General features: G+C 41.2%; 1 protein-coding gene across 2 annotated transcripts; it reads right to left on the reverse strand.

Annotated features, from left to right (window-relative positions):
- Nucleotides 1-552: 552 nt before the first annotated feature.
- Nucleotides 553-14,678, reverse strand: PTP4A1 (protein tyrosine phosphatase 4A1). 2 transcript variants are annotated; one of them, XM_035321392.1, is made up of 6 exons: nt 14,438-14,678; nt 6,704-7,251; nt 5,113-5,205; nt 4,628-4,758; nt 3,138-3,212; nt 553-2,141 (listed from the first exon to the last, which is right to left on the reverse strand). In XM_035321392.1, the coding sequence occupies exons 2-6, from the start codon at nt 6,806-6,808 to the stop codon at nt 2,024-2,026; spliced, it is 522 nt and encodes a 173-aa protein (XP_035177283.1). In that variant the 5' UTR covers nt 6,809-7,251; nt 14,438-14,678; the 3' UTR covers nt 553-2,023. The 2 variants fall into 2 exon arrangements, with proteins under 2 accessions (XP_035177283.1, XP_035177282.1); XM_035321391.1 differs by having other exon boundaries at nt 6,704-7,254.
- Nucleotides 14,679-18,648: the final 3,970 nt, after the last annotated feature.

Genomic DNA, 18,648 nt, shown 5'->3' on the forward strand with positions numbered 1-18,648 from the left:
TAATTTACTACTGTACAGAACTCATGACAAAGTTAAATTATATTCAGTTGCAGGTTTTTTTTAAACATAGAATTTCAAAGTGCTCCTGAAGTCTCATTAAAGCTTCTGTTGTACATAGCATTCCACCTCACCTTTTAGAAAGGTACGATATATTTAGCCACAACTTCAATTTTTGGGCAGACATACACCTGCGGTTTATGATCACTGGTAAGAACAGCAGCCCAGCTGACTAATAAAGTCTTCCCGTTTCCATCGGAAGTTCAATCGCCACTATGGAAACTTGAAATTGCAGAAGTTTTAGGTTGCATAATTGTTGGAATACCTTCTGTTTGTACATAGCATTTCATTGTCAAGGCTGAGGCTAGCATATTATTTGCTACACATATCTGTAAAGCTTAGATAACACTTATGAGTAGCATTAGTTTTATTACTCCTCTGTATTTACAGCAGCATTTCAAGAATATTAAGTTAGTAACTTACCTTAGTACTGGGGAAAGAAGGTCAAAAGTAAGCTCCATAAAGAAATAGCGTACTTTCTACTATTTATTTTTATCCACATTTATTTATGAGTAAAACAAACAGCAAACATTACAGCAAAGGGGACACTCAGGCCCAGATTTAAAAAAAACAGGTGCCTGGATAGATTCTGAATTTAGGCACCGTAGGATTGCTGACAAAGTACACAAGAAGAAGTGAAAATCATGAATGTTTCAACAAACTTTAAGTGCATTTCAGTATTTATTTAGATGTTTAAGCTCTCGCACTAGATTTTACAAGCTGGTGAACACTGGCAAAATTATTTCTCCCACAGAACTATAACCACACATTCCCAAGACAGTATAAATATATGGTTGAACTAACATTAATACACATCACCATTTTATCAATTACATAATAAAACAAATTATCAAGTATCCAAATATTAAGTTACGCAGCTTGAAAGGCATACAAAATATTACAGAGGTCTGCCCAAGTCATAGCAGAAACTCAAGGAGGGAAAAACAAAAGAAAAAAAAATAATCACACTTTCAACAAAGCAATAGTTGGTAAACAACTTTCAATAGGTACAGTAAAAGAAACTACAAGATTTTTCAGAAATTTTCTGATTAAGAATTTTTAGCTACAATAACAAAGCATTTCTACGTTTTAAAAAAATATTTACTAAAGTAAAGGGCATATTCTATACTTCCTGCACAAGACAAAGGCAACATTTTACTAGAAATATTAAATAGCCCCTCCCAACGTTTTTAGGCCCTCTGTTAAGTTGCACATCAAGTGCCAACATTAATTTTACTGTAAGGCTTTTTGTCTGGAGACATTAAAGACTTGTGTGCTTCTGTACAATTTAAAAGATTTTCTACATGAGTAACCATAGAATAATGATTTGTAAAATGGAGAGGTTCAGGTAACAGAAAGTACAGACACTGGAGGAAAAGTTGCTGTAATTCATAGTATTAAAAAAACAGACTGTGCAAATCCTGGTAATTCTAGTGCGATTGTGGGAGACGAAACATACAGTGAAGCAGGCAAGACTATCTTAGAGGCCATATTCTTCAACATTGAAATGACTAGAAAAAAAAATAAGGTCCAGATAAGCTGGTAGTTCTTAATTCATCAGAACTATGCTCATTTATAAGGAAAAACATACAGCTGATATGCTGGGTATTTTGGCACCTAATCTCTCTACAGATTGATTTACTTTAGTACCCCAATTTTTAGTAGTAGAAACTAGGTGGGTAAGACTCAATGGCATGATTAAAGGATATTTGAACTGGTAATTAATAAACAAGGAGACAGCTCAGACAGCTCAGGGTACAGCAAAAACATTTACTGGGTCTCCAAACAGTTGAGTATTTATCTAAACATACAGTTGCATTTCTACTAAGCTTTTAGCCTATTAATTACTCCTAAGGAAGCTTTCTTTACTACTAAAAAATATCAGACCCATGTCTTTGGCATGCAGTCTGCTTAATTCTTAGTTCCCATCCTTTAATCCTAAAGTAGTAGTATAGGCTGTTGGGCTTTACTGAATGCAACAGTTATTTCGGTGACCATTGGAGTCTTTAAAACGGAGGCGCATCTTGGGGCGGTATTTCTCCAAGTACAGAAGTTGCTTGCTGTTAAAAGCTCCACGACGTTTCCTAAATGGAAGAAAAAGTATTGTAAAATATTAAACTACTGCCCAGTGAAATAATACCACCCATCGGACAAAAATATTTTTAGGTCACTTGAAAAAAATACCACTAAGTCAGGACTGTAATGAAAATAACGGTAATTAGAAGTTAAGTGCCAGGAAAGAGGGTGGTAGCTTCCTTTCACAAATACCTCATTGGATCACATAGTATTAGATAGCGTTTTCACCTCTGATATATACAAGACAAAGATCTTGTGTAAGATCTTTAGAAGAAACTTCAAACGAATGCTACAGAGAGCAGATCTGAGACGGGTCTCCTTAAACAAGTTAAAGTTATTCAATCTCTTAAAATAATTAAAAATACTACAATAGAGAGTATTTAGCATTGTAAGCTGAACTTTCTTGGTTCTGCTCAAACCAAGAGCCTATGAAAGAGCTACATTTTCATTTATTCTATGGAATGTGTACTAGGCTTCACGTTCCTCACTTTGTATATGCCAGCCTGTTAGGATGTGCAAGCTGAACATAATTCCTTGGCAATTATACAAGTATTTTGCTATTTTTAGTTTGCAATAAACCCTCTTTAAAATATAGATGACATCTAGAAAGTAAGTGAATCAAGACTAAAATTGTTCTCATTCAACTTGCATGTCAGCACAAAAAATACAAGGAAATACTTTTTTTAGGTAGACTACCAGAAAAAAAACATGGAGGAAAAACTGTTTAGCATGCTTTGATCTCATAAAGAGAGGAGCCACAAATGTGAATGAATGAATGTTAGCTCCAGCTAGTAGACAGAGCCTAAGTTTCGAAGGCACTGTGCCTCCCATGAGGAAATACCAATTCCACAGGTCAAATCTTACAACAGTGACTGTTATAGAGAATGTTTGTTATAAGAGAAAGTCTGAACTTTTTAAAGATCAACAAACAAGAATTTAGAATTCCCTGCAGTACCCAAGGAAAGGTGTTATATCTTGGAAACAGATGTTAGCTTCATACTTACTGTCTTATAAACTGCACTGCATCTTCGTACTTCATTCCACATTCTATCAGTGCAAGAGCAACTAAGACTGGAGCTCTAGTAAAAATAAAAAATAGTTCAATTTCGCATTTACCGGTGCATACTCAGGAAAGAATTATACTTCTCCCACTTCTTCCCTCGAGAAGCAAAAAAAACATGCAGAAGGACAGAAGAGAAACATAAGGAAGATGGAAAGGTTTTCTACATAATTGGGTGATTATACCATGCTTTCAAGCTACGTACTGCCCTTAAAAAAAAAAGGAAGAATTAGCTTTAGCTAACCTTAGTTTTGTTCACCTGACTTCACGTATATGGGAGACAGCAGGAATAAAATGTAAGTTATTATTCCACCCAAGCCAAGGATTTCCTTGCTTGCTAAAATGTTCTTCATCTGACAAAATACTGTCTTCAGTTAAGAAAGCCTGGCACAAATTAACTCAAAGATTAACAATGTATGGCTCCATTTATTTATTTTTTTAAGAAGAGCCACATGCAAGACAGAAAAAACATGCCATATTGCAGCAAAAGGTATGCGCACCTAATAACAAGCTTACTAAATGGTTTCGTATGTTCAAGGCTTTAACAAGCCTTATATGATAAGTTACGAACTTTTTTTTCCAACTAGTTAAGCACCAAAATTTGAGGGGGAAAACCAGATATATCACTTGTTTTGGTGGCATTCAGCACTACAGTCAACTCATGCGAAGTCATAATGCAAGTGGAAAAGCCACGCCAAGACCAGAAACCTCCATTTTATGTTGGAAATGCTGAAGCCAATGGCTAAAATATTTCCGCTACCTTTTGAGCAAACTTATTTCTAGGTAGTCTAAAAAAGTTAACAGAAAAAAACATTGTATCTTCAGAACTGTTAGAGCTGTATTTAAGAGTCCCAGCAGACAGAAGAAGCAGGGTTAGTAAGGTATTTAGCTTCATCTGTGTAAATTTTGAGGCTCAGAGTGTGACACTGAAACTGAGCTTCCAGACCTCGGAAAACAACCAAATATCTGGTGAGTTAAAGTTGTTCTTGATATGACAAAACATCTCACTCATTTGGGGCTAATGGCTATAGTATCCCCATTACCAGAAAACGGGCAATACTGCTGCAATAGGGATGGAAAAAGACATATAGATGAGAATCAATAAAAAACAAATCCATACAGAAAAGGAAGACTGTAGCAAGACAAAAAAAATATCATTGGGATACTTAATATGCTATAATATGTTAATATGCTTGGTATAGGAATGTAGTTTTTTACTTCATTTAGTAATCGGTAACAGCATAATCTTTTGACTAATATAAGTCCCATATATTACATGCAACAGTTTGCTGTCATTTAACCTACTTGAGTTTGAGCTCATTCCAATGCTGGATTTGTGACTATTTTACATTTGCTTCAACTAAACTTTTGTACTAAATATTCAGAAGTCTGACCAGGGATGGCAATTCAACAGATCTTTAAAACTTTACCCACCGTCCAAGACCAGCAACACAGTGTACAGCAACACAACAACCAGGTTCTTCACGAAATTTAACTTTAAGGAGGTTTAGCCAATCATCAACAATCTGGTTGGATGGTGGAGCACCGTCATCAAAGGGCCAGTCCTATAATATAACATGACACACACATAAGTACATAGAACGCCCAACTCCTACTGCTTATACTGTGCATAAAAAAAGTAGTATGCATAATTGACAAAAGAGCTGACAGGTAAGGGAACCACTCAAATTTATGTTTTTCTAAAAATATAAGCATAGCAACATTAGGAGTGTATTCCTCTCAACTGGTTTCATTGAGCAAAGGCATTTGCACAGAAACTGTTTTCTTCTTCTAAAACAGAAGAGGTCTGTAGAGCTTTTGCACCCATCAGCTGCTAGAATATGCTTATAGGGTGAATTAAGCCGGTGACTAATAACTATAAACTTTAAGTGTAAAAAAGCATCTGCTACACTACTTACCAAAACCTGAATGCCTTCTTTTTCCACCGGAGCAGTGTCATAAGTAGCTTCACACACTCTTACCACTGTGGTAACACCATATTTCTTAAGTTCCTAGGAAGTGAAAAGAATCATTTTAAGAGTAAACTGACTTAGTTTCTCAACAGGTTTGCTTATTAACTTATTCCAAAATTTTCAGTAAATGAACTAACACAAATGCTTGCCAGTCTGTGAAGAACACAGATGAAATAAGTGAAAACTACTCTGCACTAATGTCAGATAACTGTAAGCAATTCTGCAAACATATCTGAAGTGTTGTTGTGTGTTTTTTTTTGGTTTAAGTCAAAACCAGATACATACTGCTGAAATAAGCAGACATCTCCAAATGACTACTCCTTTTAAAGGAACAGTTAAGCTTCCTGGCTAGCTACATACTTCACTAAAGCATTCTAAGTGATGCTTAGATCTTCCCCTTTGCATACTCTACTTAAAACTAGCAGCTTGCAACACACCTTACTGATAAGAACTGTGTGCATAGGACAATAAATCATTCCAGTTCATGGGCTTTCATAACTTGAGAATAAAAAAACTTAACTTTCTTTTTTACTATTAACCCTCATTTACAAAAACCAACAGTACCATCACACTTCATTTTCCCTGCAGAAACCCATCATTCATGCTGTCATGTGAAGTGAACACTTACCTAGCTGTGAGAGTATAAAAACGCATTAACTCACTGGTTTCTTGTAAATTAGCCCATACTGAATGCATATATAAAACAGAGGTATAAAAGAAAGACCTTAAATCTTGCTAATAATTCTGCATTGTAAACGCAAACCTTACCCACAGGTAACTCTGGAGGAAGGCATTTTTAGCATACACTTAACTGTACACCTTATGCCTCCAACATGCTAGCTTCAAGGTTCAGATGGAAGATTCAGATACTAGCAATATATGCCAAGACATGCTTTAGCTGGGAAAGAGTTTCAGCATATACTGAAACACTTAAGTAGCATCAACAACTCAGGATGCAGAACAAGTTTACTACCATAAATTTCAGTCATGTAAACACTGACACCTAAGAGGATTGTCTTAAGCTACACTAGAACCATAATCTACTAATACTGAAACGAAACAGGCTGTGAAAGCATGTTGCGATTTTATTATTTGTTCTTAAGTTGCTGGTCTACAGTCTATACTGAATTATTCTCTTTGTAACTAGTACGGCAATAAAGGCAAGGAAATGTTATACTGCTTAGATGAATCTAAACCTGGGTTCCCATCACTAGCAGATCCTGGTGCTGTTCTACAGAACATTGTTCAGCCAGACCATTCCTGATTACACTCCTAAGCAGTGTACTAAATACTAGACAACAATTATTTCTGTGCTTCACTTTCAGAAGTGTGCTTTGGTGAAGGCCGAAGTCTCCAAGTAGATTTGTCTGTGAAGCATGGCATTGCTACTTGAAATGAGTTAACATATGAACAGTCTCATTACTGCTTCATACGAACTCTGCAGTTATCAAAAATACTCAAGAAGGAAATTGTTAGTATAGCATGCTGTTGAAGCATAAATAAGAATACATCGGTAAGAACTCTGGCCCAACCTTACCTCTATAAATTTGTTTAAGGTTGCGTTGGTTGGATTGTGTGTGATTAGGAATCTCATGTTCTTGTAGGTGATTTCCACAGGAGCTGGGCGGTTCATTCGGGCCATATTAATTTAGTTAACCATGCAACAAGATTATGAAAGGATTCAAAAAAAAATCTTATACAGAAGTGATGTAGAGAAACTGAAGTCTACTTCACTATACTCCACGTGAAATTCTCAGTGCTTCGAAGTATGAAGTTGGGAGCAATGGGAAATGAAATGAACCTCCTAACAAGAAGCAGCAATTCTTCAATCCAGTAATACTGAGGCAAAAGAAAGGCAGTGCACTGAGGTTTACCCCATCCAGGTCTGAATCCTTTTGTTAAATGCTCTGCCAATTTCAATTCAATACTTCTTATCCTGGTCAACCACTCTTAGGGGGGCTTCTTGGTGGAGTAGTAATGAATTTCTACAGTTCACTTGTCTGCATAGAGGTCGTGCTGTGCCTGGCAGTAGTCTCCACTGCCCTTCAGAAACTCCATAAATGTGTGACCAAGAACACCACAGAACTGCTGTAAAGAGAAAGGGAAAAAAAAGCAAAATGAGCATACAAAGCTAAGGTTATTTTTAAGACACTAAGCATTATAAACTGAATAAATGAAAGGAGAAAGACCAAGTTTCACATCTTTTTTTTTCTTTAAATCCAAGAATTTGATTTGCATAAAAATCCTGTTTCCTTCCTTGACAAAGAAACTGAATGTTTACTAGAAAGTCAAAATATTTATTAAAATGAAGTTGCTATATTGAGCAGTTTTAATACTGAATATTTAAATATTTTCAAGTATAAACTCAGAAGTGCTAACATAGCAAGAAAATATGAAGTTTTAAGAACTCCCAGTGTACATATCTTCTACTGCAAATAAAATCACAACACCTACTAAAGTTACACTGACCTTAAGCAGACATATAAAGGCACACATAGGATTCCTTGAATATTCAGAAAACTTCTACGGTTTAAACCAGATTACCATTCTCTACACAGAGGCAGAATAACCTGCCTTAAAGGCTAATGCAACGGACAGACTTTGCAGGTTAAGAATCATTAATTCACATACAGAATAGCCAGATTAAAACAAACAAACAAAAAAAAACTTTGAAATGCAGGAGGCCTTGAAAGCAAACCCCCAAATCTTCATGGTCTAACAAAATAACGCAAGCTTTTAAACATGTTTTGAGACCTAAAGCTCACAGTCTTCTAAAGGAAGATTTCACATACTTAAGGGTGAAGAGACAGCAGCTTTTATCTACGTTTAACTGCCTTTCCACACCATTGCTTTATTAATATATCAATATAGTGGTTATACTCCAGCTAAAAAAAATACAAAGGCAAGTTTCTTGAGTAGGTTATTCCTGCCCAGTAGCCTGCTGTTTTTCTAAGATTAAATTTGCATATAAAGTTGCTGCAAGATGCACAATCAGGAAGTAGATAGCTGATGAACTGCCATGAGTTACGTATTCATTCATTTGCAGATGTTGCTGTGAATATAATCCAAGAACAAATGCTTTTATGCACGCTGGAACCTTATGGCACAGGAGTTAGTTTCATGCCCAGCCACAGCATTAGTGCTGGTGACAATACCCAGAAGGCCCTTTCTACCTAGGGAACAGAAGGGAAGAAGGAAGTTTTGTTTCCCAAAAAGACAGATAGAAGCTGAAACAGATGCCCACAAATTATTCTTAGGTATAATGAGAAACATCACCAACCCTACAACTTCTCAGTAAAAATGAAGTATGCTGGCCAGTCAACTTCAAACACTGGAAGGAATTCAAACATTTCTAAGTCCAAACAAAATATCACCCAACATACTTTGGGAATGGGTTAGCTGAGCACGCAGTATTACAGAATTACTACCAGAGACTCACTGTTTTAAATGGGATTTTTGGTAGGCTGGGAAATCTTTGCCTTTATAAATCTACTTACTAGAAAAATATACAATGTAGGTAAACTGTAGCAATATTCATATATTTTTTTAACCACAAACTCCATGCATCCATCCACGTATATGATCACGGCAAGCACGCATGAGAAAATAAGCAACAGCATTTTAGTGCTCCTACACTCAACTTTCTTTCAAATAACCACGAAAGAACCAGCCTGTGCTGAAAAGCAGCCCAACCACAAGAAAACAAATTCAAAAGATGAGAACCTAAAGAAAACTACACAATAAAGCCTGACAACTGCCAACGTCTTAAAACACTTTGTTGAAAAGGGCAGGAAGAAAAAGCTATACGCAGGTAACTCACGGTTGCTAGTTGCCATCCAGGATTTGGAGTCCCACCAAGACCCCACTGCAGACACTAAACCATATCTAGGAAGACTACAGTGAGCATATTCGTAACAATGGTGAGTATTAAGCAGAAGTCACAACATATCAAATGACCTAACAATTGCTGGTTTTTCTAAGAGGCCTCCTGGCAGCCCAAGAGTTCTTCAAATGATCTATGCTTTTAAAGAAATGCAACATTTTATGTTGCAGGCAGGGCTTTGCTCCATTCCTAAGTGGAAAGGAGAGGAAGATCTTGTAACAGGGAAAACTCATTCCAGTTTAGACTGTAGCAGAGGTGACCCATACGGTGTTACCAAGTACCTGTACAAAAAGCACACCAAATGCCTCCCCTCATCCTTTTTGCATTTTCAGATAGCTTTTTGTTAACAAGTTTTAAGGATGCACCTTACTGGCTTAAAAAGACAAAAAATAAACAACTGCTAACCAGTATGACACAAAAAGAGCTGCACACACACATTGCTGCCATTCCAGAGGTTCTATCATCACCATTTTTATGAAGACTAGAGGATTAATTCTCCAAGTAATTGGCAATTTATTTGTGATGTAACCTAAGATCTTGAAATAAAGTAAGCATGAAAAAGGAGCAGGAAGGATCCCTCAAAGAGCTAAAGGGTGACAGACTAACAGTAACCAGCAGAATGTGAGGAATTTCAAGCATCATCACTGACATACCAACCATACCAGCTAAAGGTAGATAGTGCAGTAAAGAGTCCTAGGACCAAACTTATGGAACACCTAAAATAGCAACTGAGAACTGAAGAGGGCTTATTTAAAGTCACTTTCAATTAGTTTAAGAAGCAGAATGCCAGAAAGGCACAGGACAGCTTTAAGCAGATCCATCTGCGCAAGGTCTTACGCTGCTTTTCTCATGTGCTGGCAGATCTCATGTTTATCTCTTTTTAAGTCTTCTAAGACAAGCTGGCCATTTTCTCCAGTAGAGGATGAGGGAGAGAAGAGTGTCAGAATCAGAAATAACTGAGCATAGATGTGAGCTCGAAATTATGAGACAGAACTGGGTCACTAGGGTAAAGAAAAGGTTTTTCAATCCACAAAATGAAGAATTTAGAGGGTAAAGAACACAGAATAATTGGAAACAAGGCAGCACAACCCCATACTGGGGCAGGTAGGAAGTAAGAAGCCACCAGGTTTCATCCAGTCCAGTGGGCTGTCTGCCCTCAGTGTGCTCCTGGGAGTACTCAATATAAAAGCAGATAAACACATTGCAGGGGTACAGAGGGCAGGCAGCAGAACACTGGTTAAGCAGCAACGCCTCCTTTTTTAAAGCAGATTGTTAATCACATCCAGAAACTGTGTTCACAATTCAAATTATACGAAGTTGAAGCGACTACCTTACACTATGTAAAGCTTGAGTTCTCTGTGCAATTAACCCCTACAAATGGATTCATTTCTTTAATACTGGCTTAGCAGTTAGCAATTAGACACATTAGCACCTTACTAATTCAGAGAAGTAAGGACCTAACTAAGCATGCATTTCGTTCTCACTGTTTGCCTTGGCAACAGCTGCTGCCACATTATAAAGGAGCAAAGCTCACATTTTCCTTTGATGAGTATGCCATCTCTTCTCATCACTGTTAGCTGGAAAGCTCCGTGCACAGACCGATTCCTTAATGCTGTAATAGTCTGTACTATGTTAAGATAGATTTTGCCAACCTAGTTTATGTCTGTTCCAGGAGTCAAGTTAAAATTACAGACAAGTATATTGGCGTGCTCTTTGCGTTAGGACATTAAGCTGGAGTACAAGGTTTCATCCCTGTTCAGCAAAAAGATCTGGAAGACAAAAAATCAGCTATAAACATGCTGTTGCAGAAATTAACACCACCTCATGCTTGGTGAGAACTCAAATGACTTCAACAGCTTTCAAAAGGCTTAGAAGTACAGTTTAAGTCACTGTATTGTTTCAGGCAGTTATTTGGTAGGTGATTTATCAAAAAATCAAGATACCATATAAACGCATAAGGCTGCACAAGTGAAACCCAAATGCATGCTCTTTTATCCAGAAGTTTAACAGAATGATACCAACTAATAGTTTGTACTGTTAAATTGGGTACTCCGTCACGTGGCTTTCCATTTCAAAGTGAGCTACCCTTGAGGAAGTTAACACTGAATGATTTTTGGTGATGACAGCAGCAGTTTCTATCAGTAACAGAAAGCCAAGCTACATTTAGACTCTCAGATCCATCAAGACTTGGAAAACAAAATGAAGGTTAATATGCCAAGGCCTCCTATTAAAAGAAGGTATCCTGTCCAATACGGGACAAAGTCACGTTAATTATGATTGCTCCATCTATCACATATGCTGCAAGAAATTACAGAATAATTATTCAAGCAAGAGGAAGACATTCATAAAGAAAAGCTTTAATTCACACCCTTCGAGACAGGAAGCTTAATTATTTGTCTTTGCTGACAGGAAGATTCAAACGTTAATTCTGTTTGAAACAATCATTTACATCTGGCAAAAAGTGCTTATGAAAAATGTGTTAGATTGGTACCAACGTGTGGAAATGGAAGACCTGTAACGCTATCCCATGCCAGTGACGTTCTCGTTCAAAACCTGGTAGCACCTTTAGAAGTGTGCAAACAGAAGCACTTGTCCACACTGCTGCATGGCACTTCACTTTCAGAAGATGCATAAGATGGCTCTCAGCTGCTCAGCCCACCTGCTCCTAAACTGAGCATTTATGTCCAGAATCGACTATGTGGGTATCACATTCTCTGAAGCCAGACTTGCTATACACTTCGTTACTGAAACTACAGAATAAAGGCTAGAAAACTGAGCTTCATTACAATGTGACAGTGCCTACAATTGTTCTAACTTGCTACTTGTCAAAAAGTTACTGGAAAACTGGGGTGTAAGTATCCAGACTTTCTCTTACTACTCAAGGCCTAAGTGATAACAAAGACAGGCACAAAGAAGTGGGAGGGAAAGGGGTACTAACTGCACAGCCATTACATAAGGTGATGGCACCCCTTCATTAGGTACTGTTGACAAGATTCACCTTCCATCTACAGGGTACATGAGCACCTGTGTTATGATATCCACAGGGACAGGGCTATCCATTTCGGCACAGAGAGAGCAACTCACAGCCTAAGAAAATACACTCTCATAATCACAAACAAGAGATGCCAAGGGTTTATCACAAATTCGTTGCAACATGCTCCACAAAGGAAGGACATTTCTTGTGGTTAAAGCATGCAGTTTAGAGGAAGAAAAGATTATCTTAAAACTTCCTGTATAACAAGTCAATGCAACTTCAACAGATGATGAAACTGAGACCCTGGCTTTTGTGACTATATTCCCAGTTCTCCTGCTTGCACCATAAAAGAACATGAAAAAAAGCCTTAATTCCCTATTGGGGAAAGCAAGACGTGACAATCCAATTCCACCCCTTTTCTAATGCATCTTCTGAGTTTCTGAAAGCGAGGAAGGACAGGCTCAAAATGACTTAACGCTTCTGTTGCTTAAACAGCAAACTACATAATTCCTGTTGTTCTACTCAAAACTTAATCCACTATGTTTTAAGCATATATGTGCAAAAACAGTTACTGAGGTATTTTAAGTGTAAGACAAGTCCCAAAGAAGCAGCTGCAGCCGCGAGACAAGCTGTAAGAAGTTAGGGATCTACATGTAACAGCTACCTTTTTATTGATCTTCCAGAATAAGTTTTATTTACCTTTAAATATGTGTGAGCATCTACAACTAGCTTAGAATTCAGTAATACCCTGAGCTGGGAGTTCTGGTTAATCTTTAAGAGAAGTGATCACTTACAGTCAGCCTACACACTGGGATAGATCCAGCATTATTACGTGGCATGTCTTTCTCATAATAAAAAGGTTTCTCAAGATAGGATTTATTAGATAAGGATAAGTTTTATTTATTTGCTGCCACACTGACAGGTTTAGTTTCACTAAGACAATGATATCCTTCTCCCTTAGCCCCTGCTTCAGCTGTCACTCGTTTTTCTTCCTCATTCTCACATTTCCACCCTGTGCGATTCCTGCATTCTTTCACATTTTTCCCCTGAAACAATGCTGCTTCTGTACAGTTTCAAAGCACTCTGCCGTTCCGTCGGTATAATAATGAGAGCTGACATCTGAGTGCCATCTTCACGTTTTTTGATGTGACAGCTTAATGAAGTTACGAGGAGACAGCGTTCGTACTTCTGAGTCACTGCTGTGGCGACTCCGCAGACACAGGTAGACATATTGGGAAGTTGTCTCCGGCAGCAGCGAGGCACACCAGGATCGCTGAACCCTTGTGCCACAGTGTCAGCTCTGGGGATTCGCTGTGCACGCAGCTGGCGACCAGACTAAGAGCTGCACACAAATGATAGTGCTCCTACTATTACCAGCTGATAGCAACCTGATTTTGATCATGTTTTGCTTGCTTGCGGAGGGCGTACCACCACCTGCCAGCTTTGTGGCGTTGGTGCTTTTAACACAGTGTGCTCTGCGGTCACGGAAGTTAAGCAACGGAGAGATTACACAGAGAGGGGAAGAAAACAACACAAAGAAAGGTCGTAACGACAGGTTCCGGCAAAATTCATGTATTTTATTACGCTCGTGAGCTTGTAACCGTGAAGCGGCTGGCTGCTACGGGCGCACCCGCTCGAACGTGCCTTTAGCCGGCTCCTCCGCAGCCTCCTCTGCCCTCCAAGGAGCCGGCCACGCGTTCAGCTCGCTCCCAGCCTCTCTTGGGGAAGGCTCCGCGTCCCGACAGCCGCAGCCCGGCGCAGACAAAGCGCGGCCGCCCCGCCGCCCTCACGGCCTCCCTCATGGCCGCCCCGCCGCCCTCATGGCCGCCGCGCACGTGCCCGCCGCCGCGGGGCCCGCCGCCATGGCTCCCTCCCTGCCTCCCTCCCTTCGCCCACGCGGCCGGACAAGCCGAGGCTTGTCCCAGCTCCCTGCGGGCCCGGGGCCGCGCCGAGCGCCGCGTTAAGCCGCCGGGGGCCGCCTCCTTCTCCCGGGTCAGACCCGCGCTTTCCTCCGGCTCCCGCCGCGGAGCCATCTTGTCCCCCGCAGCCGCCGCCCGGCCCCGGCCTCCCCCCGGCAGGGGGCTCCCGGCCCCCGCCGCGCCGCGGGCCTGCCACAACGCCGGGGCGCTGCGGTGCCCGCACCGGGAGCCGCCGCCGCCGCCAGACGGTGATGAGGAGCGGCGGCCAGGTCAACCCATCCTCTGGCGGCGCGGCGAGGGCGAGCATGGCCCGGCTGCCCTGCGGCCCGCCCGGGCGCCAGAACAAAGGAGACAACATGGAGGAGACGGAAGGGGCCGGGGAAGGGGGGGGAAGAGAGGGAGAGGCGCCGAGCCCGGCACGCCCGGCAGGGCGAGGGTCCGCGGGCAGGCTGCGTGCGTGTGTGCGGGGGGGCGTCGCGTCGCGGCGGCACTCACGGGAATATGGTTACTCATTGAAGACTGTAGCCTGATCATACAGCCGGGGTGCGGGCGCCACCGCCGGGGGCAGGAGGAGCAGAAGCAGGAGGACGCGGAGGCGCTGGAGGCCGCGGAGCTGCCGGAGGGGGTTCGGCGGCGGAGCGGGGCTGGGGCATACAGCTGCGGCGGCGGGCGGCTCTGCAGGCTGGCGCGGCGCGGACGCGGCGGCACAAGGGGGGAGCCTGGGCGCCGCCTCCTGCACTAGCGCCGCGGGGCCCGCCCCTCGCCGGCGCCCGGCCGCGACGAGCGTGGCGCTCGCCCAATCGGAGGCGCCGCCTGCGCGGAGGGGGCGGGAGCGGCACCGCCCGCGGGGCGGGGCTTCAGCGGGCGGGGGCGGGAGGGCGCCGAGAGGCGGAGGCAGCCGGCGGGAACCGGTTGCTGAAGGAGGCGGTGGGAGGGGGGCGGGGGCAGGGCCCGGCGCGATCGCGCCTCGCCCACAGGGGCGGGGAGCGCCGCCCCCGGCCGCTGCGGAGAGGAGGGTGCCCGAGGGAGGCACCGGGGGTGGTAGCGACGGGTCCGTAACGGCGGCCCCCAGCCGGGCACCGTCAGCCCGGGGAACACCTCGTGTGGGGCAGCTCCGCCTGAAGTGACAGGCTGGGTTCTCGGTCAGGCTGAGGCAGTGCCTGCCGCATCCAGCTCGCCTTTCTTCTGCGTGTTGCGTTTTGCAGATCAGCAACATCCCGTTCTGCCAGACCTGTGTCTTATCTAAAAAATAAACAAGTCAGTTCTAAGTCTTGCCTGTTTTATACTAAATTGCACAAAGGCATGGCGCCTCCCTGGAGGTGTTCAAGACCGGGTTAGATGAGGCCCCGAGCAACCCCGTCATGATCTTCGGGGATCTTCGAGGTCCCTTCCAACCCAAGACATTTTATGATTCTGTGGTGGCTGGTTTGATTTCACCTAAATTTTCTATATTTGTATAACCTCCATGGTATATTCACGGGCTTTGTTTTGTTTTTTTTTTTTTGATAACTTTCATATAAAAGAGGTGTTATTCAGAAGACGCCTGTATCATCTGTCACTCCACCTGCCTTCAGACTACACAGGCATGAACTAATGTCTGTCCAGGAGTCATGTCTCTGCTGAGGTTATAAACTCCGGTTTCCTGGGCTATAAATACATCTGGCCTGTATTTATGTACATTTGCGTTTTTTGTTTACTAACTGACTCAGGGCGCGTGTCTGGTGAACTTGTAGCTGCTCCGTATAAAGCTTCTTGTAAATGGGCTTGGAATACTATAAAATAATAAGATGATCCCAAGGCTAATGGCTGCTTGGAATATTGTTTATTTGTCGGTGGTTACGATGTTAGGAAGGTTTCAGTGGAAAAAGGAGAAAATGCAGACAGACGTTCCCTCTCTCATCAGTAAAGCCTGAGGAATTTGCTTTGGACAGAGTTCTGAGACAGATTAAACAGCTCTCTACCTGCTTTAATCTGTGCTGTTTTTTTCCTCCAACAATGCAAGCTTTTGTTTACTGTTTCATTGCACATTAAACTGATCACGATTTTAGGATCAAATTACTTTCTGATGCAACATCCTTTCAGTACTGTAGCACAGTAGTGTACATTGGAAGTAAGGGTCACTGGCAATTTCTTTGAAACTGTATTCCCTAGGAGGAAAGGATTTAGCTCAGAAAGCTTTTAGTCTAAAACTACATTTTTGAGGAAGTAATGCCTGTGTTATTTAAACTACTTATATGAATTTGTATGATAGTCCCTATCTGGGCCCCTTTATCATGGTCAAATATGTCATACTAACCACCACGTAAGATATAGTCCCTGTGTTTTACAGTCTAAGATGTCAAGACATGCATGGAGTATTAGAAGAGAGACAATTAACTACTATTTCATACAACATAGAACAAAGATATTTACAGGAGAAATAAACGTGGATTGTTACAAAGTGCAAGCCAGTGTACTGATGAAACAAAGTGAGTTGAAAGTAACAGATAGAGACAAGAACTCCTGAAGATAAGGAAAAAGAAATGCCTGTAAAGAGAAACCTGTGGGAGAATTCAGAAGAGACCAGGATTAGCAGTTTGGGAGGCAAAGATGCAGTCAGCAGAGCTGTGATATTAGGAAGACTCATATAACTTTTATGATAAGGGGTTATAATGGGGAACAATCGGACAACTTTCTCAACCTTCCTGTACTTTTCAAAAACCCATTATATTGTTTTTTAACAAGAGGGACCATAACAAGAAGTAGTCTTCAACATGCAGTCACTGTGGCTGTGCATCACTTTGCTCATGTGAACCTCAGAAAGTTGAACAAGGCCAAGTGCAAGGTGCTGCACCTGGGTTGGGGCAATTCCTGGTATCAGTACAGACTGGGGATGAATGGAAAGCAGCCAAGTGGAGAGGACTTGGAGGTAGTGACAGATGACAAATTGGACATGAGATTTGTGTGCTTGCAGCTGAGAAGGCCAACCATATCCTGGGCTGCATAACAAAAAAAAAAAAAAAAAAAAAAAAAAAAAAAAAGCAAGGCCTGCAAGTCAATGGGCCTCTACTTTGCTCATGTGAGACTCCACCTGGAGTACTGCATTCAGCTCCAGGGCCCCCAGGAAACGAAGGACATGGAGATATTGGGATGAGTCCAGAGGAGGGCCACAAGGATGATCAAAGGGCTGCAGAACCTTTTCTATGAAGAAAGGCTGAGAGAGCTGGGGATGTTCAGCCTGGAGTAGAGAAGGCTCCAGAGAAACCTCACTGCAGCTTTTCAAGACTTCAAGGGAGCTTATAAGGAAGATGGAGAGAGACTTTACAGTAGTGATAGAAAAAGGGGTAATGTTTTTAAACTAAAATACCTAACAGTCTTTAAAATAAAGGTAGATTTAAATTAGTTATAAAGAACAAATTCTTCACTCAGAGGGTGGTGAGGCCCTGGCACAGGCTGCCCAGAGAATCTGTGGGTGCCCCATCCCTGGAGGTGTTCAAGGCCAGGCTGGATGGGGCTTTTAACAACCTGGTCTGGTGGGAGGTGTCCCTGCCCATGGCAGGGGTTTGGAACTAGATGGTCTTTAAGGTTCCTTCCAACCCAAATCATTCTTTGATTCTATGAAATGTTTTTTATTACTTTTTTGCTTGTACCTGCTTCCATGCAATTTGTAAAAGTTAAACTTCAAAATACTACCTTTATGTTTGCAATATTTATGTATCAACTAATATGGATATTACTCAGAGACTAAGCAAAAATATTGATCCTTAACGTGTTTGTCTTTTGCCAGCACTTCCTTATTCCTTCTAGTCAGAAATCAATGTTCCCTGCCATTTATTTGGGTCTTCTGTGTCATAACAGGAGGGTAAAAAAGAAAAATCAGAAATCTGTATTTCTTTCAGTATCAGTTGGATGTAATTTCACTGAACTTGGTGTTTATATGGACTAATCATTTAAATTTGAATAAATTCAGAGGCATTTTATATCAATATCATTGCTGTTTGTCACAAGGTTATCCATATGGAACTAACACACTGAAGATTTTGCTGGTTAGATTTTTCACTTGTTGATAATAACTGTAGCTTTTTGTGGTGAAATTTCAGAAGGCTGTATTCATGCCCATGTCATGCCAATATTTAAAAAGGTGAAGTAGGTTGACCATGAACTGCTTAGACTGTCATATAATAAAAAACTCATATATGACTAAGCCGATTAAAGCAAAAAAAAAAAAAAAAAAAAAAAGAATTAAAAGATAAGAACATAATTAATGCATTTTTTGATAGTTCTAGGGAAAATAGCTATTGTCAAAGAAAACTGGCTTAATGCTTTTATAAGATTACAAGGTTGGCATGAAAGTAACTACATGGCTGGTACACTAAATGTTCATGTTTTCAAACAGTTTTATCAAAGGAATATAATCAAAGATCACTGAAAAAAAAAGTGTGACTGATGCAAAGACTGATGAATAGCAAATACCAGTGACGTCAAAGTAGTTATGCAGAGATTGTTCAGTAGCTTGTGTTCACTCAGCAATGTGCTTAAGTACAGCCACAAGCAGAGTCATATAGCTAGAACCTGGAACTTGAGATAGTTTTGTACATTTTTAAGAACACTTCTGTTACTCTGAAGAGAGCCTGGGAGTCATAATGGACAAATATAAATGACAAATATATGACAAGTATATGACAAGTCAACATGAACTCCCAAGGTGATGGTGTGGTAATAGTAAA

The sequence above is a fragment of the Oxyura jamaicensis genome, chromosome 3 (genome assembly GCF_011077185.1).
Source record: "Oxyura jamaicensis isolate SHBP4307 breed ruddy duck chromosome 3, BPBGC_Ojam_1.0, whole genome shotgun sequence".
Taxonomy (NCBI): Eukaryota; Metazoa; Chordata; class Aves; order Anseriformes; family Anatidae; genus Oxyura; species Oxyura jamaicensis.